Source organism: Cyprinodon tularosa, unplaced genomic scaffold (genome assembly GCF_016077235.1).
Source record: "Cyprinodon tularosa strain WSP-4 unplaced genomic scaffold, ASM1607723v1 ctg588, whole genome shotgun sequence".
In the NCBI taxonomy this organism is placed as follows: Eukaryota; Metazoa; Chordata; class Actinopteri; order Cyprinodontiformes; family Cyprinodontidae; genus Cyprinodon; species Cyprinodon tularosa.
The window spans coordinates 310,121-333,958 of record NW_024039327.1 but is presented as its reverse complement, the minus strand read 5'-3'; the positions used below and the strand labels follow the sequence as shown (position 1 = coordinate 333,958).

Genomic DNA, 23,838 nt, shown 5'->3' with positions numbered 1-23,838 from the left:
AGCATGCTTGGTGTGAGGGATTGCCTTCGAGTCAATCAGTCAATGCAAACAACTGGTTTTCCTTAGAAAACTTTGAATCAATTTGACTGTATGTTATGGTTGAATTGTAAAGTGCCATGAGATGACATGCATTGTGAATTGGTGCTATTTAAATAAACTAAATTGAATTGAACTTAATCACAGGTGAGCCTGCTGACCCTACAGGTATTTAGTGAAAAATTAGTGAAACTCTCTGAAAGGAACGGGAGCTAGAAATATTGCCAACAAACCAGCTGGCTGTTGAGAGAGTGCAGTATCCAGGCATATTAATGGAAAGTTCACAAAAAAAAAAAAACGTGATGGAAAAATGTGCAAAAGCATCAGGGATAAATGCAGCCCTGTAAAGAATGTAAGGCAAGGAGTTCAGAAGACATTCAGTGTGAACTACAGCTGGAGTGATTTGTTTGAAAGCCACCACACTCTATTATCACACAGAGGTAATGTAGGGAGTATCTTATCTGGGCTTAGAAGAAAAAAAATCTAGCTTGTTTGTCTATGGCTAATCTAGGATATCATCTCCAAGTCAGAGCATCACATTAGAGAAAGAGATCATTTAATTTTCTTGAGGTTCTGTTTGACTTTTCCTCTTCTTCATCTTTCCTGTTAGAACTATCTTGTCCTACCAGCTCATATTGCAGGCCTGGTTGCTTTCTAGTTCAGTTGCAGACTTACCCTCCAACAGATGGATTTTATCAAGTCATTGCAGTCAGTGATGGTTTGAAGAGTCGTATCAGCTGCTCCTGTTGGTTCACTTTATGTCACAGTGCAAAGTCAGCACAGCTGTCAACCAGGACATTTCAAAGCACATCCATCCCTCTGCAGACAGGTTTTATAGAAAGGCAGATTTTATCTTAACAACTGTCCACATTGCCAGAGACATCAAAACATTCCTAATTAAATGTTACTATTAAAACCAGGGTAATACTGTGTATACTGGTCTGATCTAAACTGCATAGAGGACCTATTAGGAATCTACTGCTAAGATGAAACTTAGAGACACCTAACAATGCAGATGACCTGAAGGCCAAAGCAACTCAGACTTCCATTAAACCTCAGAAGAACCAAAGATTGATCTAAATAATGCGGCTACCTAAGTTTTGAAAAATAAGGTATTGAATGTTAATACTGTAGAGTGCATGGAAATAGTAATCTAATTTTTCTATGTTAAAATCTCATTTCTGTTGGCTTATTGTGCTTTTCTAAATTTTAAAGTGACTAAGTTGTTGTTGTTTTTTTAATTGAATCATAATCATTTCAATGAAAATAAAAAAGAATAAACAAAAACAACATTTGAAACATTAACACCTTCCATTGTCTAATGGAATGACACAAGAGGGAAAAAAAATCCTTCAGCATTAACCAACAAAAAAACAAGACATGTAAGTCTTTAGGTGCATAGAGCAGATAGCTTGCAATTAACTTCCTGGTTAACTTCATACAAATATGTCTGTTAAAAGAAATGGATGCCCAATGCACTAAATCTGCAGGTAAGCTTTTTTTTTAAAAGTTGATAAAAATGCAACTTTAATGCATTGTCTCCTCAAAGAAACAATGAAGCAAGAGGAACAACATATATTTACTTCAACAAATTTTCCATTTTGGTATTACTGTTAGGTCTCCTGCCAGATGGCAACAACTTGAAGACAATGAAGAGGATGAAAAAAGTTTTTGTAGACCTGAGGGGCTTTCTTGTGTATGATCTGTACAATTTCTAAAATGGGAGCTTTTTTCCCAAGCCGTTAATCTGACTGAGCTGATTGAAAAACAGAAAACATAAGCCGCTTGGGTAACTGTTAACATGTATTGTGCAAAAGTATGTTTTAGTGTTTTTTCTTTGTTCACAAAAGTCTTCAGTTTCAAATATTGTTATATAATATTCAAGATGTCTTCTTAGTCTTGTTTTTTAGGCTTTGTTTTTTAATTGTCAGTTGACTCTACATTTGGCTAATCCATGTATTCAATCCTGTTTATCAGACTAACTGTCCTTGCATCTGCTGCAGTAATTTCCAAGCTTATGTGCACATCTGGCAATGTTCCTGGTATGTAAGGCCCGCCTCATTACCCAGAGTCCCTCTGTGCTGTCATGTCTGAAAGCAAGCCTTAGCTTTAATGTATAATACATCACTCGGCCCCAGTCTCTGATATGGCTGCTGACGGGAAAGTGTGGAGGAGGTGCCAGCTCAAAAAGATGCTCTTACTTGGATAACAGCAAGACAACATGAGCACATCTAGGCAGGTTTTCCTGTGTAATATATATTCTCTTAAATGACTTTATTAAATCAAATAGTATTCTAATTCCTTGTTTGCAATTTTCTTATACAGGGAGAAAAGCACTGATTTTGTTTTATTAATTGTGGGTGTGTCAGTTTTTGGGGGGGGGAGTCTTGATTGCTGCGATCACAAAAAAATAAAGTAGAAAACATCTCCCCCTATTGGTCATTCAAAGACATTGCATGCTGTATTCTTAATATCAAGTCAAAATTGTTATTTTCCTTATAAATGTGTTGTCATATACATATTTTTTTTTTCAATTGGTAAAGTTGAAAAAATATTTGTATTCTTTAAATCCAAAGCTGCTATCTCCTCCTAGTGAAAACATAAATCTATGCCTCATGATCCCATTTTATTTATTTTTTTGTCATATTTTGTGGTTTTTCTTTTCTATAACATTATAGTACTTTTGTTATTTTTTTGGGATGTACCACATGATAATATTCAATTACTGAAGAAGACTGTCCAGCTACATGTATTTCTAAATGAGCTTGTAGAAATTATTTTGTGCTTCCTCTTTGACATGGACCTTTGGGCTGGGATCAACCATCTATGTCCTGTTCTGTAAATATGCACAGGTGCAGCTCAGTGCACGCTGTTAAAATAAGGTGTATTTATATCAATACTCAAGAGGCTTAATTCATCACAGTATGGGCCATATTAATTTGAAGAAAGTTATGTAATGACCATAGTCTTACACAATCAAGACTGCTGACATGTATACTTCCTATTTCACTTCTAGTGAAAAACATAGTCACTAACTGATGCTCTGGACCGCATGTTGAATTTGTAACAGAAAATACGAAGTTTGTACAAATAACAAGAGACAGATAGAACCAAATCAAACTTACCCTCAATATAGATTTTTTTCCTGCTACTTTTTGCTACCCTTTATTTCTCTGCCATCTAGTGGCCAACTCTCAAACATATCCGCCTTTGTGTTCAACTGTTTAGTCCTCCATATATTCTAATGGTAAGCATTGTTTTATATTGCCACTGAGTGTAAGACATCTGGAATAAGATCAAATGAAATAGTAATATCATATCTGTGATTTCTGGCGGTTTGTTGATTTTCTGGATCTCATTAGATATTTAGTTGAGTTGCATGTATTGTTAAACTAAGTGCAGAGGTCTGGATTATTCAGATGACATGCTATGTGGAGTTTTCTAATTTTTCATTAATTCATGTTTATAATAGGGAAAGGTTTAAATGTTTCTTATAGCAAATATTATAACTGAGGCACAATTTAAGTAGAATTCCAAAGTAGAAATCCAAAGCAACTCTTTCTTTCTTTCTTTTTCCTGTATCTATTTATATGGTGGTGTGTTTAGCCTTATATATTTACATAAACAATGAGTTGATGCAATCAGCTGGTTTTCCTTAGATAAAAAAACTTTGAATTAATTTGACTGTATGATCTGGTGAACTTTAAAGTGCCTTGAGATGAGTTGTGTATGTGTTGCCTTACACAACATGTGTTGTGTATTGGCGGTATACAAATAAACTGAATTGAATATTTAATTCAAGAGTAATTTTTTGATATACCAGAAAAAGGTGGATTAGATCACTAGTTAGTGAAATTAAGTCACTTTTTGTCTCACCAAAATTGCATGCTGGTTACATGATGATAATAAAGACTACTAATTCTTAATTATTGAAAACTTAGAAAGGAACTACTATCCAAATCGCATTTTAGCATAAAAAGGTGGTGCCCCAAAGGCTTAAAATATTTGCACAAATTATTTTGGGTATTTTATACTTTTACATTTTTTTATTGCTTATTATAGTTTGCTAAATAGTTTATTCGATGAATTTGTAATTCTAACTTTTTGTTTTAATATGTAACTTTCAAAAACCCTTTCAGAGAACTGAGTTCTTTTCATGCTCTGACTCTACTTCTTTTCTCAACCTCCACAACACTTCCCTTTTTAAGCACTGCACAATGTGCCATAAAAGGTTTTCCATGTTTAGCAAAACCTCACAGTCATCTGAGCACCAACCCATTTTTGCAAAGCTTCAAGCATGAAATTAGTCTTATACTTTTTGCAAAACCTTCCATGATAAAAAAATAAAAAAGTGTCTAATTTAGACAAAAAAATTACTCATAATTTTGATGTTTTTAACATTTAAGAGACACATTTCAAACAACTGCACCTATGACCCAACTGGTTAAGCATCCTTCAGATTTCAAAACATCCTCATCCAAAATGACAGATTGTGGGAAAGTCAGCAAAGGAAAAGAAAAAGCATAAAATGGATTCACTCAACACAGAGAAAGAGAAGATGCAGAAAGAAAAGGAACTAACTTCATCATGTGGAATAATTTCATCATATGATGAAGTAGGTATTATACTAAGAGAGACCTGACCTGCAGTGTTCCTTTAATTCTGGTCCTAAAACATTACATTAGCTATAAAAAAAACAACAAAGAAATAAAAATAAAAAAACTGGTTCAAATTACAAGTTTTACTGCAAGGTGCTGACTGGAACAGGAATTTTGAGAGATCTTCCTCATATTTTTTACTGTAGACTCACCTGATCCTAAACTTTACTGTTTGTTTCCTCAAATGTTTCCTGATTTCATTACAAAAACAAAACTTTAACGTATCTCACTGTAATGCCCATGCTGTCACACATGAGGACATGCTAAAAAATAGATATACTCATCAATTTGCAGCATTATTTGTAGATTGATGCACCGTTTTTGTGCATAAATCCAGTAGTCTTGAACAAAGTCAAAGAGCTGAATCTGTGTTTGATATGATAATGGAAAAAAGAAGTCTCTTTCATTTTGCAAAGGATTGGATGGGTTTTCAAAACTACACCTGAGAAAACATAATACAACTATATAGAACTAACATTACAAATTCAAGAGGTGAAACATTCACTTGTTAATACCAAACAGTACTAAAATGCTAATCACAGAAAAAAAAAGAGGATGCACACTTTTTCATTCTACTGTTATTCTCTCCATGTTGATATGTTATGATATAAGTTCAACTTCAATTCAATTCAGTTTATTTATATAGCGCCAAATTCACAACACATGTCATCTCAAGGCACTTTACAGTTCAACCAGATCATACAGTCAAATTGATACAAAGTTTTCTATCTAAGGAAACCAGTTGATTGCATTGACTCATTGACTCAAATACAATCCCTCACACTAAGCACGATTGTAGCGACAGTGGAGAGGAAGAACTAGGCTCAGTGTGAGCGGCCATCTGCCGAGGCCGACTGGGTTTCAAGGAGACAGAAGCAGAGATACAAAAAGCAGCTGTAAAAGGCGGCCCCGTCCAGGAAACACACAGCCAGGCAGACGAGCCCAGAGCCAGCTCCCATGCCAGAGGACGAAGGGAGCTCATCCACTCAGTCACGGTCAGAGAAACAGGACTACACTGGAAAACAGGCCGATCTCCAGCATCTATAAACAAGGGTGTTGATGGAAGCAGCATAGCTGATGTTTCTTTCCAGGATGCCGTCACAGCCAAACAGTAACAGACGAGGCAAAGCTACTCTGAGGAAAAGCAGAGAGAGCAGAACGTTAGAGATTGAACTAACAGATTCTGCAGAATAGGAGATAGAGAGAGAATGAAGCAGAATGATGAAATGGGGGTCCCTATGTCCTCCAGAAGTCTAAGCCTATAGCAGCATAACTATAGAGATAGCTCTGGATAACCTGAGCCACCCTAACTATAAGCGTTATCAAAAAGGAAAGTTTTAAGTCTAGCCTTAAAAGTAGACAGGGTGTCTGCCTCACAGACTAAAACTGGTAGTTGGTTCCACAGGAGAGGAGCCTGATAACTAAAAGATCTGCCTCCCATTCTATTTTTAGAAATTCTAGGAACCACTAGTAAACCTGCAGATTGAGAGCGAAGTGCTCTGTTAGGAACATAAGGAACAATCAGATCTCTGATATAAGATGGAGCTTGGCCATTTAAGGCTTTATATGTGAGAAGGAGGATTTTAAATTCTATTCTTGATTTAACAGGAAGCAAATGAAGAGAAGCCAGGATAGGAGAGATATGATCTCTCTTTTTAATTTTCATCAGAACTCTGGCTGCAGCATTTTGGATCAGCTGAAGGCTTTTAACTACAGCTTGTGGACTTCCTGATAGTAAAGAATTACAATAGTCCAGCCTTGAAGTAACAAATGCATGGACTAGTTTCTCAGCATCACCCCTGGACAGGAGATATAAGTGGTTGAAAGTGAACATAAAAGTCAATTTCTTGGACTCAAAATTGGCCAATAAAGTTGATCCTGCTTTTAATTACACTTTTCTGGATAATTTCCACACATTAACTGAAAACATGCCTCATATTCTCAAAATTCTACATACAATTCCAAAAACATGCACATAATCTTCCAAACTCACCAGTTCTCCTGCAAATTTACATTTATTTTTATTTATTTTTTTTTTATTTAATTTTTTTTTATTCATTCATTTCATTGAATACAAAAAACAGCCTATCAAATTTTTGATATACTAAAAAATAAAAAATACACCTACATATCCATCTGTATACATTACATACATATATACACACAGACATACTACATATGTATTTCAAAATTTTAAAACAAAATGAAATGAAAGGCAGCAGAAAGAAGAAAAAAAATCTTATAATATCTGCCCCTTTTTTTCTCAGCTCTGAAACTAAACAGGGAAAAAAAATGGTTATCTTCTGCAACAAAAACAAAGTCAGTCGTCAATCTCAACTAAACAACGATAGTATGAGCTCTCTTTATACTATTTCATACTTCTTCAAGAATCCAGTCTTTAACATTCTCTTAAACATGTGCAGTGATTTGACATTTTTAACATCATTTTGTAGTTCGTTCCACAGTTTGACTCCTTGTATCGAGGTACATCGTTCTTTCAAACTGGTTCTGAATTTGGGTTTCTTAAAAATCTGTGTCCCCTTAAGGTTATAACTGCTCTCTCTCTTTGCAAAGATGTTTTGAATGTTTGAGGGTAATGTATTTAGGTGTGCCTTATACATAACTAACAAAATATTATAATCAACTAAATCATAGAATTTTAATAACCTCAATTTACAAAACAATATATTGGAAATTTCACTTTCAAAACAAAATACATTTCCAATCATCAAATGAATGTACATTTGTAAGAACTGTTTGAACACTGATGAGCTAGGAATAAATCACTGTGAGGAATGTAAATCAAGAAATTGACCTTTTCATTTCAGGGTTATGTTTTGTGCAGACCGTACATTAGTGCTGTAAAAAATATTCACATTTTTTTTTTTTTATTATACTCCCAAACTCAAAAGACACAAAAACAGAATAGGTTAGGGGGTTGGTGCACTAGTTACATTGTGACTGTCCGTTCATTGTGCCTGAAGTACCAGTTCATGTGTGTGAACAAATGAAAAATACAGTGAAACCGAAGGCCTCACATCCTCATGAAAACTGTGCTAAATGCTTAAGATTTTTGTGAAGTGTTTTAAGAGGAGAGCAGGAATTTAAGGGGGTGAGAAAAACCGTAAAATGCCATGATCTGTCTTTCTCCAACACCTTTGGTAAATAATAATACCGGAAAGAAGTGATTTTAACCAGACTTAAGCTTCTGACAATCAATAACAAGGTATTCCTTTTACTGCATTTTAAATTTTACTGAAAAGAAAAAGAAAATAGAAAAAGAAGAAAGGAAAAACATTATTTAATGTAACAGAGAAAACAAGATAGTCAACCAAATAATGGGAAGATTACACAAGGACAAATATGAGAGGTGTAGATCTATTCACACATGGAAATTATTGTTATTTATTCATTTATTATTTATTGTATGGATCTTTTAACTTAGGTTACAACTTTTTGCAAAGGAGAGTTGGTAAGAAATACAAAATTAAACGTAATAACCCAATGAAATCTGGTCAGTAATTTTAATTAGATTTATTTTATTTATTTTAGATTTAATTAGATCAGAGCATTAAGGTTTATCAGTATAGTTTGAGGTTTTAGACACTTTCTATAGTTGTCAAACTAAAAGTAAGATGCTATAACCTGTCTTCTTGTTATCTTAAACTAATTTCTTATCAAGCATATTTTACTTTCAGCTTTCCAGTCATCTTGGTTGGTCTGTCAACACTTTGTATATTTTAGGTAATTTTGGCAATTTTATACTTTTAAATAGTTCATTGCTTGTTGTAATGAACCATTAAGTCGTTTTTTCAAATTATTTTTAAAGAACTTTTTTTTATCAACTTCGTTTTTTTAGATGTGCTATTTAAATGTATTTTGTCATTGACAAATCCATGTCTAATTAAGAGGCTGCTTTATTTGACTCTAGGTTAAGAATTCAAGAAGAGAGTCTTTAGTTCATTTAAATATATATATTAAGGTATAATTTTAAGGGTGAAATTAAGAAGGAAATCCATTTTGAGGTTTCACGCTGGATCTGAAATAAAGGTTTACCGGATCATAATGATGCATCTTTTGGTGATTTGCAGTTTTCAATTTAAAAGTTTAAGTAGAAGCGCACCCTCATGCAACCACGTTTTGCAGCTTCCTGATGTTTATGTTTTACTATTGATTTTAAGAGCAGAACTAGGTAAGATATGCCTTATTAAAGATTTAAATAATAATAATAATCTAACATGATAGTTTTCTAGATCTCAAAAACCTCGAATTGCAAAAGTTTCTTGTTTCTGCAAGTTTTTCCTCCACCTCAATCAGCTCTTTCCTCATTCATCCACTTCCTTCTCTCACTGTCCAGCCAAGCCCTGTCATCTTCATGTTCTTCAGAATCGCTCTGTTATTATTTGTTACCCGATGAACTCAGGTAAAATCACGTGTTAGCACACCCTGCAGCTGCACCTAACCAGGTGATTCATAGGTGTGGTCGAAAGTTATAAAAAAATATATATTTTTTTACTTATTTTTTTTAAACATAGCGACGTGTATTTATATACAGTTTTATTATTATTTTTTTTATTTATTATTTTACCTGACATTTTTTTTTTTAGATGATTTGAAAACAGCTATTTGTCTGTAATGCTCCTTGTTTTCCAAGCGCTGTCTATCAATAGTTTTATAACCAACTATGATAACACATAACAGGTTACATTGGTTAAGCCCCGCCCCTCTCACCCTCTGCGGAACCTGATTGGTTAAACTATGTTGACAAATCAGAGATTACGAAAAGCTCAGGCAGTGACGTCTACTAGTGACTCTGTATTTAACGGTGTAACCACGCTAGTTTGCTTGCTTTTACCCACTTTGCTAAAGGACTTTAGTAATTCAGCTCTGTTTTGTGTATTTTGGCTCTTCGGGGAAACATTAACCGTTAGTTGTAACTCTAACACGGCTGTAATATGTAGCATGGGGAACATAAAGGGCAAAGCAGCTGTCAAAACGGTAAGAGTGGGAACACCCAACGGTTGAAATAATCTCACAGATGTACAGCGTCGCTTTATTTGTTGGTATTAAACGTGCAAAGATGAAGCGCTACGCAAAATGCGGTTAAATAGATTTAAATATGATTTAGGGAGAAGTTTAAAGTGCCCTCATCTTTCTTTCTTCCGCTTTCAGTGTCAGACGGTGCTAATGTGTGACCCACTCCTCACTCGCATGACCACGGATCAGTCCTAGTGGAAGACAGACCATCATCATCATCAGTGTGATGGAGTTAGCAGGCGGATTTAGCGTGGAGGGGAGCTCCAGTCCCCCCGCTGTGCCCTCCACCATGTCCATAGACAGGCTGCTGCCTGCTCTCCTGGAGTGCTTTGGGATCATCCTGTGCGGGTACATCGCAGGCAGGGCTAATATCATCACCTCTACTCAGGCCAAAGGTTTGGGAAACTTTGTGTCAAAGTTCGCGCTCCCCGCGCTGCTGTTTAAGAACATGGTGCTGTTGGACTTCGGTCACGTCATCTGGCCCTTCCTGTGGGGCATCCTAGTGGCCAAAGTGTCTGTGTTTTGCATCGTCGGTGTCCTCACCCTGATAGTGTCCAGTCCTGATAGTCGCTACAGCAAAGCGGGTCTCTTCTCAATATTTGCAACCCAAAGCAATGACTTTGCTTTGGGCTATCCCATAGGTAAGTGCTTTTTTCTTGTATTAATATGAACCTTATATTAATTTATTTCTCATTCTAAAGAAACAAACAAACAAAAAATTCAGTCAAATAAAGACAATGATTCAAGTAAACAAAGTTAACTAGAAATTTTAAATTAGCCCCTAACATGATGCAGCCACTACCATGCATGGCAGTCAAAACAGTTGTTTAACATTTAAAAGTTGTGACTACTTTTAGTAAAACTCATTATTGTGGTCAAGTAACTCAGTGTTTCCATTATCTGCACATTTCCATATTTTTGCTTAAAAGGCATATGGCATGTGTGCACAGTTGTAAATGTCCCTTTGCCAGCTGCCGGTTGTATAGATGCACAGTGTAAAATTACTGGACTGATGAGGAGTTGGTTTTAAATTCTTCCCCCAAAATAAACGGGAACGGTTTGAAACTTTTCCACCAGACATTAAATTAAAACAACTGATAAGCTCAAAGCAATTAAAATGGCTCAAAGCATTTTAAAGGAGCTAAAGCAGTGATATTCATGTCATTAAAGGATGTATTCTAACTCCTCACCTTTACTGCAGATGTCATTTTTAAACGCAAAATAATTGTGTAAATGAAACAATTCAAGTAAACAAAGTGTCATCTAATGTAATAATTGAGCCTATGTTTGCCTGACAGAAAAACAGAAAATACGTGGCCTTTTTTTTCTGCAGGTTGTGACTCAGTTTAACAGTTGGAGCAGGATAAACCTGTTTTCAGTTCTTATTTAAAGTTGAGGCAATATTTCCATACAATGTCAGTTTTTTTTTTTTTTGTTGCCAGTGGCTAATGCTTCTGTTTCATTTATTGCTTTCAAACTACTTCTAAAATGACATTTGTTTGCTTTACGTCTCATGGATTCTCCATGTTTCATTCTAATACATATATTGAAGTCATTAATATGGGAGAGTCGCATGAAGGGCTTTGTTCATTATGATTTTTATTATTGTCGGTAAGAATTGCTAGTAGATAAAAGGTTTAGGAAGGGAATAACTTTGAAAGTGGCTGGTAAAAATAAAAAAAGCTTTTTTTTTTTTGCACACTTAATCACTTTTCTTTCTTATTTGAAGTTATTTTTCCCAGTTATTATCATAGTTACAATCAGTAAGCGGTATTTGTCCTTATGTCCTTCAATAGGAATGTCCCAGTCATAATGTATATCCTGAATATATAGAGACTGAAATGATTAAAATCAGACTACACATATGGAAGATTACTGTTTAAAGTGCAATTAACAACAGTACATCTGATCAGTATTTTGGTCAACAATATGTTTTTTTGTGTTTTTACCAAAATAACCCAAAAGGCAGTGTCAATAGATGTTTAATTGTCTATTTGCACAAAGATAAGTTACTGTTTTTGCTTCATAAAAGGAACTTTTTCTCTGGGTTTGTCTAGTTTCATGATACTTATTACTGTTCTTCTCCTTGCTGGTGTTTTGATCATACCAGGTCCAACAGTCTTTCTAAAATAAGGAATGTGCATTAACGATATCATACAGTTTTGTAAGCCATATACATTCAAAGTGACCTTACAGAAATTGGCTATACAAATTGCAAACATGATGCTAATCCTTTCTGATTTGAATAAAATAGCTTGCCATTTGAGAATAAAATGTATTCAAATGACTCCCAACCCCTGACCAATCAGCTTTATTTTATATTTATTTGGGTCTTGAATTGGGCATCATTACTTTCCACTTTAAGGTCAGCAGTGATCTTGCTCTTTTTCTTGTTAAATGTTTTTCTTTTTCTAGGCAGATGTGTACTGATGTGGATTGTGTCTTTAATATGCTGTATTCTTTACTATACTTTTTAACTAAAAATAACAGAAAATATTAGTGAAACTATTGTTTTACCTTATTTCTTGACTCATATGCCTTAATCTCTGTCCACAGTTGAAGCCCTCTATCAAAGTACATACCCAGAGTACCTGCAGTATATCTACCTGGTTGCACCAGTGTCCCTGATGATCCTAAATCCCATCGGCTTTGCCCTATGTGAGATCCAAAAGATGAAGAACCAAGGAAACCGCCAGCAGAGAAAGCTGGTGATCGTGGGACATGTAATCTTTCAGGTCTTAAAGAATCCCATTGTATTCATGGTCATCGTAGGAATCATCGCCCACTTTGTCCTGCACCAGAGAATCCCTGCTTTCATGGCTGAGTTCATAGATGGCTTGGCCAACTCTTTTGGTGGAGCAGCTTTGTTCTATTTGGGTCTGACCATGGTGGGCCAATTAAGGAAGCTGACCAGATCCACTGTTGTGATGCTGATTTTGCTCATTACAGCAAAACTGTGAGTGGAATTTGATGGACCTTTTGAAAAAGTAGTACTGCATAGTGTTTCAGGGCGAGTGAAGTAAAGTGCTTCAAATGTGTTCTGCTGTTATAACGGGAGGAATGACTCAGGAGTTTTTCAGACCACAAGTAATTACAAAACTTCATGTTGTGGTCTAGGAGCATGTAGCTTCTTGTCATCTGGTGTATATGAGTTGCTTAGCTCCCCTCACTACACTATTTATTTATTTTTTATCAATTTATTTTTTGGACTTCCAGGTTGGTAATGCCACTCATCTGTAAAACTATGGTGGATCTTCTGGATAACACCAGCAACACCACAAACCACTCCAGCCTCTCAGATTATGCCTTTCTTTACGGAGTCTTCCCCACCGCACCAAGCGTGGCCATCTATGCTGTCTACTATAACACAGAACTAGAAGTTGTGAGTAACTTACTATATGAACAGCAGCTTTTTTCTTATTTTTCTTGTTTGCTTTTTTCCTCTGCTCAGTAGTTTTCTGAACATGTGCTTTGTTGTGGCAGGTGACTGCTGGGATGGTGATCAGCACTTTTCTCTCAGCTCCCATAATGTACGTCTCAGCCTGGCTGCTTACCATTCATTTAATGGATCCCCAGTCTTTGATGAATTCCCTTGAGACGGTCAGCTTTAACATGAGCATAGTGAGCTTAGTGGCTCTGGTAAGTCATTGTGTAACATGCACAGACTTATTCATACACTGCTTTTCACCAGACTTTCTTCAGTTTGATCTTAGTTTTTGTAATGGATAATAAAGTTGGTTTAATAATTAGACCCAGTTTACTGTATCCATCCATTTCTCCTCTTCATCCACAGTAGCTTCCTTTTAAAAGACGTGATGGATATTTATAAAACATGTCTTTTTTAAGCTTTAAAAGACTAACCGATCTGTCTCTAAACGGCTCAGCTGTTCAGAGGGTGAGTTGCTTCTCTGATGGTTCACTGAGTCAGACCAACTTCCCTATTCTCACTTTCAGTGCCACATTTAAGGAACTACAAATATTGCCCTCAGTGGTGAAAGCTGGCTTTGTGTTTTGCCTCTGTGTATAATTTCACTGTTCCACTGTTATCAGAAAAGGCTTATTTCCTTATTTCAATTGGTTCAAAATGGATACTTTATCTCCAATATATTAGAAGAAAGCTTTAAAACTTAGGAATTGGAAATTGCGGGGAAAAAAAGAACAGATAATAAAGCCAAAGACTGGGGATGTGTGGAACTATGTACTTAAGCAAAAGGGCTGAACATTGTGACAGAATGTGATGATTTCTAAAGATTTCTGTAGATTATCGGAGGAATTCAATGTCATCACCAGACGGTAGTATGTTAGATACCTAGCAGACCAGCACCCTAGAAGGAGTTTATATGTACTATGTAATGCCACCCTGTCTCCACATTGGAGAGCGTCTGCTTCAGGTAAATGTATAAATCTAAAAATAAATACAAAAACTGGCAGCAGTAGGTAGATTATGTGATTCATACACATATTCTTACAAGCACTGGCATTAAAACTAGCTTTTTTTAAGCAACAATTACATCAGAGTGAGCTGTCTATTGTTTTTGTTAAACAATATACAGTGATTGAAACCAAAAGTCTCAATTTTCCACCACTCTGTTCTTTTTTTTTTACTGTACCTGGCACAAAGCAGTTAAAATAGAGGCCCCACCAAATAGTTGTTTTTTTTTTAAACCTTTCTTTAGCATATGTGGTATTTGGCTGTACAATATAATTTCTAGCCAATGTACTGTAGGTGATGACAGCATCAGAGCTGCTGCAAGTAAGTCAAATAATGAAATGTAATTTGTTCATATGGCTCAGGCACTGAGGGGAACAATGGCCACTTAATCTAATTGTTGCTTTTAGACATTAATGATGTATTTTATGAGGTAAAAGTTTCCTCTTGTAGTTCAGTAATGTGATCTTATGGGGCCTGTGAATGTTTGCTACACACAGAGGGGACTAAAGTAAAGACCGGCGTACTAGAGAAACTTTATGTTCACAAATGACGCCTACAGTGGCCATGATGGCCTGGCTACTGACTGTGGGACAGGAGTTTGTCTTCCTGTGGCATGAACTTCTTTGTGTCTTCTATCAGTAGCTTAGGGTGGTCCATCCCCTTAAGTAAAATTAATTAACCAGCGCTAATCTCTTCAGGTTGTGAGTTTAACAAATATTGCTCACTTAGAGTGTCTTTTGGTGAAAATGATTCAATCCTGCATTCATGGAAGCCTCTTTCTATTTTAAAGCGGCAAAGCTCTAAAGGCTCTTTTATTTTTTAATAATTCTTTTATAAATTGGAAATTGTATAACATTTCTATGAAATGCAATGTTTTGAATCCAGCAGAAAACAATTTAGTGAGTGTAAACGTCTGTGTATAGCTAATTAGAATATTTACTTGTCCATTTGTTCCCCCCACCAGTTGTGGACAGTTGCTGTCATGTTTTTAAGTAAAAAGTTTAGACGGCTACCTCACGTGTTTACAGTCAACCTGTTCCTGGCACAGGTAAGCTTGCTACTAAGCAGTATTAGTTTTATTTGTGTTTCCCTCTGAAATAAACCAACTTAATAACAGCAGATGTCTTTAACAAAGTCTTTAACTGCATGGTTGGTGCTGTGGTTTTCTAGCTGTTAAGCTGCATTGGGATGATTCTGTGGAACTTTGTGGTGAAGGAAGACAACTTCATCGCACAGGTCTTCACTTTCACACTGCTGTCTACGTCACTCTACAGTAGTTTCCTGTGGCCAGGTAAGCCCACAGCACATTTGGGTATATGCAGAATCCTTTCCACTCCCGAATTAGAATTTGTTTGTTTTGTAATGTAAATTTTCTTTGGTTTTAGGCTTAATAGCACTCTCGATTGTTCTCTTGAAAAAGTATGAGGATCTGAAAGGAGCATCTGGTGGCCTGGTCATTGCGGGCTGGGGGTGAGTCACTTCTCATTCTCAGGAAATCCGAGCTTTATATCAAAATATGACAGAGTATGGTTTATAAAACATGATCGTACAAGCGTGTGTTTTCTCAACCTCTAGTTGATCTATACTCTATAAAGAAAACAGGCCTAAATCCATTAGGTTATATAAAAGGGATGTAGAAAATGTGGCAAAAACCCATCTGTCATCCAATTAAAAAGAAAATGTAAAAAAAAAAAAAAAGATGTTGGGGAAAAAATTTAAGATGGAGGACTCCTGGTGGTGACATGTAGGGAGAGGACGCACATGTGGAGGATTCCGTTTAAACTTTATTCATCATTGGTTTTTGAGTTTTTATTTTCCAGCCAAAATTTCAGCATTATCCCCTTTGCTTGTTTGCATTTGCAATGAAATGAGCAACTTTAAAGGTTCTAAAACATCCAACACTGTGCAAACTGCGGTAACACCTGCAGCTGGGCAGCTAGTATCATTTGCACCTATCAACCAAACACCTGAAAAGACGGCTGTAACTCCTGCAACACCTGTAACTATGGACCAACTGTCACCTTAATTTGCAAACCAGAGAGCCTTGCTCAGGGAGGATTTTTTTTTTCTCTAATTCAAAACACGGTTAGACCAATACAAGGTTCCCTGGATTTACTGCAGTCAATTATCAACTCATTCTAGAGCCGTCTTACCACTGTGAAGTTGTTACACTTCTGTATTTGTTCAAATACATGCTTTGAGTCACTCGTGCTCAATCGAAAAAATAAATAAATATGTATATATACATACTTAAAGATAAAATCCTTTCACAGGATCCCTTGTTTGGTGACATCTATGCTTCTGCTCTTTGGTGAAAAAAGGCCTGACGCTATTGATTTCTCCTTCTTCTATGGGAAACTACAGGTACAAAAGGCAGAAACAAATGCGTAATAATTTTTTTTGTAATTATAGCAATTTTCATGAGCTCTCAATGTTGTTTGTTAGATAATCTGCACCACAGTAGTGATCAGCTTCAGCATGCTTCTGGGAGGAGGCTCTTTGGTGTGTCTCAGCAGAGGAAGCTGGACCCAAGATGAACAAAACCAGGCAGGAAACTCTTCATCTGAAGCTACACAGGATCAGGTGACCGAGGCAGAACCAGATGCTCGGACTCTCATAGAGGCAGGAAATGGAGCCGGTGGAGGAGGTACTTTCTATTGTGAAAAGGTTTACAATTCTTTATTTATACAAGTCATCATTTAAATGTCTGAATGGCTACTTGCCATTGTCCCAGCAGGTAGATTAAGTGCTATGACTGAAAATATGTAAACAGTCCCCTGACCATTAATGGAAAGCAAATGGCCAAAAATATAGATATGATGGGTACTAATTGAATCCAATCCATTAACAAAAAAAAAAAAAGGAAAAAAAAGCAGTTTGATTATTTTATCATCATCTGCCGTGCAGTATTTGAGCATATGACATTTTGGTTGCTATGTATTTAAATCAAGTTCAGTGAACACAAAGATAGGACAAACATTATGATGGTAGTAAAAGAGAGAGCAGGGAGGAAAATTATTAATCACATAAGCAAATATTTAACAATATTGTCATGTTTTTTTGTACCATGGAGCCTTACAGTGTTTGTTTTTTCAATGCAAAGTAGTTCATGATGGTGAAGTAGAAGAGGGACTGTTTTCATATAAAAAAGTATGGCAGTTGTGTTAAACCCTCTTTACTCTAAAGCTCCTAAATAAATGAAAACCTGCTCCTAGCCATCATATCTCCCTGTGGACCACAAAACCATAGTCGAGGATGAAGTTGTGAAGAAAATTAAAGCAGGGTTCACAACAGAGTGCATAAATCACTTTCCTAAAAATATATAAATAAATTATTTTTTGGGTGTGTGTTTTGGACTGTTAAACGGGAAAGATGTCTGGTTGCTGTAAACAATGTTTGTACTGTTTTTTGTTAGTAATACAGACATGAATAGAAAAATTTTTTGTGTTTTGATTGCTCTATCAGAGTGTGTCAGATGTGCCTGTGCTGTAGCCACGCCCATGCCTGACATGATCATCAGCACCAATATGAACAACACCCCAGCATCACTCTCAGGTATTTTGTACTGACTATTTTAAATGCACCAGCTCTCCACAGGGAGGCATTTCAGACCTAAATCAAATATTTCTAATATATTTTATGAACTGTTAATGCACATTTAGGGCAGCCTTCTCTAGTGAGTGGCAATGACAGGTTATGTTCCTGTGCTGCCCTCTGCAGGTCAGTGTGAGAATGGTTGTGCATCAACAGACTGCCTCCTTGCTCGCATGGATGAGCTCCAAGAGGTTGCAGATAGGCAAGTGGTCCGACATGTGCTCCTGTGTCTCCTCCTGACAGTCTTCCTTCTGGCTGTAAGTTAAACAACCAGATCCTCACCAACCAGACAAACAAATGTGCATTTTCGATCTCTTTTCAGAGGAATGCCTTAATTTTAAAACCAAAATAAAAATTCTTATTTTTTTTTTATCCATTTCTTTTGGGTCAGTAAAAAAGTAACTGGTTACTAGTTAGAAGTGTTTCAGTCATGGAAATAAAAATAGGATCTAAACTTGGTAAAATGGAACATTTGACTCGGATTATGGGATTCCTTTCAGCCGGATCTGTATACATATCTGTACCAGATAAAGCAAGTGATCAGCAGATTTTTAACATTTGTCATGTTCTCCATATAACAGAACTTTTCCAGCTGTCTGTGGTTGCTTTACAACAACCTTCATGGGAGACTCTACTTGGAGCTTCAGTTCTTCTGTGCCATAGCCAACTATGGACAGGTTAGTCTCATCCATAAAGAGTAAATCTGTCGATCATGTAGATTGATTCTCTCATAGAAGAAATAATACTGCTTCTTGTTGTTAACAGGGATTTATCTCCTTTGCTCTTTTTGGGCTGGACAAGCATTTTATTTTACCACCATTGAAGAGGTAATGTATACAATAATGCCTTTTTTTTGTATTTTTTATTTATTCTTTTTAAGAAAGTTACCCTTCTTATATTAAGCAGAAGTTTCCAACTAATGTAAGACTTTAATGAATTAGTTTGAAAGATTCTTTAAACAGGTTTGAGTGATTTTATTTATTTATTTTTTAACATACCCCTGTACAGATAAAAAAGAAAGATGTTACCTTTACACCTTACAGGGTCCAAATTATTCACATACTAAAATATATACATACACACTCCCATTTGAGGAAAAGTCAAGCTGGAAATGGATCATTCTCGTTTTGTAGCCACCCATGATGTACTGCAATAATTCCTTCCGATATTTTGCTGCTGTCTTTATTAAAAATGTTGTAGATTATTTCAGTCAGTTTCATGGTACAGCTAATAGTTTTTAATGGAGTTCACATCTTGGCTTAAACAGACCTAGTCACATATAAAACTACTTACCGGTAAATAAGCTTATATTAACAAATGCATTTTAATCTCCAAATTAGATTATGTAAGCCAAGCTTTCATCCTCGGTGTTTACTTGGTCCTTTTTGAGCATGAAAACAATTTTGTGCACTGCGACTGATGATAATATATAAATATTGCTGTAAACCATCCGTCAGCAGTACCTACTCATGCAACCATCAACCTAAAAATGTTTTCCAAATGCTCCCACAGCATCTCCCCCCACTTCATTGAACACCAACATTAACCTTGTACTCCAAGTGCTTCTTCTGACTTATCCCTCTTGGCATCCATTATTGTTTTCTACTTTTTTTACACTTGATCTTTTTCACACCTTTGCTGGGAGTTTCCAACTCACTTGGCTCCATCACTTTCTTGTTTACTCATTGTACCTCCAGTTACTGTAGGTAGTCCTGTTATGGTAAATTCACCAAAATCATTCACTGTTTGTTTAATATATGGAGTAAGGAAACTGACTAAAACACAGAACATTTAATAATTTGTATGTGGAGTATGTAACTAGACCCCTTTTTAATTTAACTGTATTTCATTTACACTAAAAGTGGTTTTGATGCATGTCTTGAATCGTTTGCCTGTTGGAAGGATCTCCTGATTGATTGATCTCAAATAATAAGTTAAATACAGTGTTGGACAAAATACTCAACAATTTTACTTGAGTAGAAGTATTCATACTCGTAGTCAAATTTTTTATTTACTACAAGTAAAAGTTACTCGCTCAAATATCTACTCAAAGTATTGAAGTACTCACTTTTGAAAATACTTAACTTTTCAAAAGTACTTTTATCTAGAAGTGCTCAACAATTCAAAAACGCAAATTGTTTTTTTCCCCCCTAATCTCTACATTTCTGTATTAACTGAGTAATTTAAAGAACCTTGTAACTTTCAGAAACTACTTGATGTATTGTAGTGTAGCACTACTCTGCTACAGATTCTACACTACTTGTAACAAAGGATGAAAATGCCACAAAAAAGAACAGCCAATTTAATTATTATTTAAAAAAAAAAAAAAAAGTTTTATCATGACTCTCCTCACACTTTCACTATGGAATAAAAGGTTAAGGTTGAATCTATTACCAAAAAGAAACCACAACTTGGATTTGAGAACTCTTCCTATTGAACAACTTGGCCACATGGCAACAACTCGAGGCTTGATATTACCAATATGTCTGCCTTGAGTTTCACATTTGTGGAACATCATTAAATATCTTAAACAGTGGTGTCCAAATTCAGTCCAAAGGGCTACTATCGTGCATGCTGAAACTGCATTTCAGGAAAGAAAAAGGGCAACAGTGGATTACAAAGCTCAGCTGAGCCAAAAGGAACAAGGAACTAGCAGCATGTAGTGGAGTAGAAAGTACAAAATTTCACTTTGAAAAGTAGTGGAGTGAAAGTTATAAGTTCCCAAAAACCAAAAAATAAAGATAGTCAAAGAAAATGACTTAAGAACAATAATCAAGTAAATTTACGTTACTTCCCACCACTTGTTAAATGTCACAAGTAATGCACCTAGTTCATTCTTTTGCCCACTTTGTTAGATGCACTATCACCACAAGGAGCTAGCTGGGCTCTCAGCATGATGCTACCGCTATCGTACTTTACAGTTGAAAAGAGGTTTTGGTTTAAAAGCTTCATCTTGTCCTCTCTAAACATACTTCTTGAAATTAGGACCTTATAGATTAAACGTAGTCCTGTCTGACCATAAATGTAAAAAGTTGATAAATAAATAAAAAACCGGCCAATTGGATCTAAAGGGGCTGAATTTGAGGCCGGTGACACTATATATCTGAATAAATAACTCTGGCTCACCATAGATGGTAACACAGCATCTTCCTGTTGATGACAGAGCCAGCCTTCTGTGGTTTCTGAACATCCTGACCAATGGTGATAATTTCAGTGGGAGGGTTAAAATTTTAAAACAATCTCTTAGGATAATGGAGATTCATGATTACTTTGCATGACTTATTTCTTCATTTAAAAAAAGTGCCTTCTTTTAAAACGAGTCAATGTATCTTCCAGTGTTTGGTGTGATAGTTTAAAATGAGCATGATTGTTTTGTAAATTGGGGTGCTTGTACTTGATGCCAGAGAAAACAAACAATGATTTACAGTCATTGCCAATCACTGATTGCCAAAGTTATATAGGAAAAAAAAACTTTAAAGTAGAAAGATTAAGTAAATGTAAATATATCAATGTTTAAAACTTGAATTTCTTTATAAAGTTTAATAAGTGATGTTTTTAATAAAAAGATGAGCCCATGTATTTATCTTTTTAACTGCATTTACAAAAGCACATGAACGTTTAAGAAAAATGCTTGAAATAAAACCGCAAATCAGGTAACATATCATTTAGATGAACATATTCCAAAAGTATTCATAACAATGTTGGTATTTCAGTGTGTATTTATATAATTTACAGTAGCTCTACTTCAGTGAAGTGTGGGGATACAGGGGATACTAAGGGGATATACATTGACCAGTTCAATGTTTTTCCATGGTGTTATCATTTACCTTGTCTGCCATGAAGTCGGAGCACCCATCAATGTCAAATTAAGTTTTTTTTAGTCTAATGAACACCCAAAAATCTGCTTAGACTTCCCTGTAAATCTTAGCATCTACTTTTCAAACAAGTAGTTGCTACGTTTGTGTTGAATCTGTCCTGTGGTGGCTTTTAAATTGGGCCATCCAGGGAGTTTCCTAGGGCAGCATTAGAGAGGAGAGCAAAGGAGCACTAGACAAACACAAAATGTACAAAATTTGGTCTCATGCTTAAACAGTATTTTGCTGCATTTTAATCTTATTTCAAATGTTTTTTTCAGATGCTTGCAAGATAAGTAGTGCTAATGTAAATTTAGTGGTCCCATCCAGGCCAAAACAAAATTGATTAAAGGCCCAAAAATTACTACAGACGTTCTTGCCACTGATATATGTATACATCTGATGGGAATGGTCTTATATATATGTATTATGTGTACATTAGGAGGCTGCCTTTAAAAAAAAAAATTTATTCTTTCAATTGTTACTAAGGTTATACAGTCGCTTGTATGGGAAGAAGAAGCGGGAAGAGCCGGAGCAAGACTTACCAGATGAAATCAGGACGACCTGTCTTCAGTTCACCAAATACCACAAACAGCAGTGTTGTCATGATATTGTTAAAAAGAGAAGGTGAGAGCTGCCTTTTTCTGAGGTTGACTGAAAACCATAAATGCATGTGGTCTCTGGTGTGTGTTTATGAGACATCATTGGTGGTTCTCTCCAAATCCCAGTAAAAGCATCCCTAAATACTGATTCTCAGACAGCGCTTCTAGAGTGTTTATGATCACTTGGCTCCTCCTGTGTCTGTTCAAAGCAGCAGCCCTACAGCTGACCACTTTTTTTTTTTTTATTGTTCCAGGTGTGGAGTGATGACCAGGCTGGACTGTTTCCTCGGCTGTGAGATGGTGGATTGGCTTCAGCAGGTGGGCTTGGCGCAGGACCGTGGCGAGGCGGTTCTCTACGGGACACAGCTGCAGCAGGGCGGCGTGCTTCAGCACATCAAAGAGGAGTACAGCTTCGAAGATAGCCAGCTTCATTACTACTTCACTACATAAAACCAAAGCATGGCAGTTGACTCCGATTTTATTCCCAAAGAGCGACATTTCAGTCAGATGGAAACGTCTGCTTAGTTTGCACACTGTACAAAGCAACTGTGATATTTCAAATGTGTTTAATGCTTTGGTGGAGATATAAAAAAAAAAAAAGGGATACATTAAATAAGGGGAATTTTATTTCTAACCAGCTCAGGTGTTTTATCTAACATTTCTAAAACAGATTTTCAGCTGCGTTATTTAACTTTGTCTCAGTTCAGACGCTTATGTTTTCTGATCTTAGTTGCTCAGTAAGCCCTTTTAGTGGACATGATCAAAACCCCTTATTTGGAGGTGAAACTGGATGTGCATGCACTGTAATTATTGCAGTTATCCTTGGTTGTGTGGGAATTACTTGGTTTTTAGGGGCTTACCAGTCTGTGAAGAAGAGCACAAAATCCCTTGGTATATTTTCATTTAATATTTATGCAGTTGTTGCATATCTCTTACCACTGTGACTAATGATGCACAAAAAAGCTAAGCTTTCATTGCAGGTAAAAATGCTGCTATCAGCTGAATGTATTCAACGTAAAAACCTATGCAGACATTGTTGCTCCTATATAAAAACCAACCATAAAAGCCACTTGTTGGTCCTCGGGCCCTCTAAAGTGCCTCTTACTTAAAGTTAAAAAATGAAATAGAAATGAACCAAAAAAGGAAAGCAATACCAAAGGGATATTTTTAGGTTCTGCAGACATTTTCATAACATATTTACTGATTGTCGTGACGTCTTATGAATCCTTTTATGCGGTTCTGCTGCACATTATCTGCTTCATTTTATTTTTGATTGCCTGAATCTAAATAGAAATAATTCTATCCTCAAAAAATGTTTTTGTTCAGAAACTTTTTTTTTTTTTTAAGAAGCAAGGTCAAAAGGGTCTGAAATATAAAGGCTGCTGACCCCGTCCTAAAGGGAAAATAAGTTTAACTGTCCAACATTTAACTACTAATTTTAATTTTTATTACCAAATGAAATGCGGGTATTGCTGCTTAAAAATCTGCCTTCTCTCATGACTGTGGGAAGAGTTTACTAGTAATATTGCCAGTATCTGAAAATGTACTTTTGTAGTGTTTTACAGGCCATGTTAGCAGTGTTAATAAAAGTTAAATATTTACTATATTAAACTTTTTTATAGTTG

At 35.9% G+C, this 23,838-nt stretch overlaps 1 protein-coding gene across 1 annotated transcript; it reads left to right on the top strand.

Moving 5' to 3' along the window:
• The first annotated feature begins 9,486 nt into the window (after positions 1–9,486).
• gpr155a (G protein-coupled receptor 155a) lies at positions 9,487–23,360 on the top strand. Its single transcript, XM_038306640.1, has 16 exons — positions 9,487–9,692; positions 9,867–10,372; positions 12,288–12,687; positions 12,948–13,113; positions 13,215–13,370; positions 15,128–15,211; positions 15,334–15,454; positions 15,549–15,633; positions 16,437–16,527; positions 16,609–16,810; positions 17,629–17,718; positions 17,884–18,014; positions 18,339–18,434; positions 18,523–18,584; positions 22,101–22,238; positions 22,468–23,360. Exons 2-16 carry the CDS (start codon positions 9,958–9,960, stop codon positions 22,661–22,663), a joined length of 2,433 nt encoding a protein of 810 aa, XP_038162568.1. The 5' UTR covers positions 9,487–9,692; positions 9,867–9,957; the 3' UTR covers positions 22,664–23,360.
• The last annotated feature ends 478 nt before the right edge of the window (positions 23,361–23,838 follow it).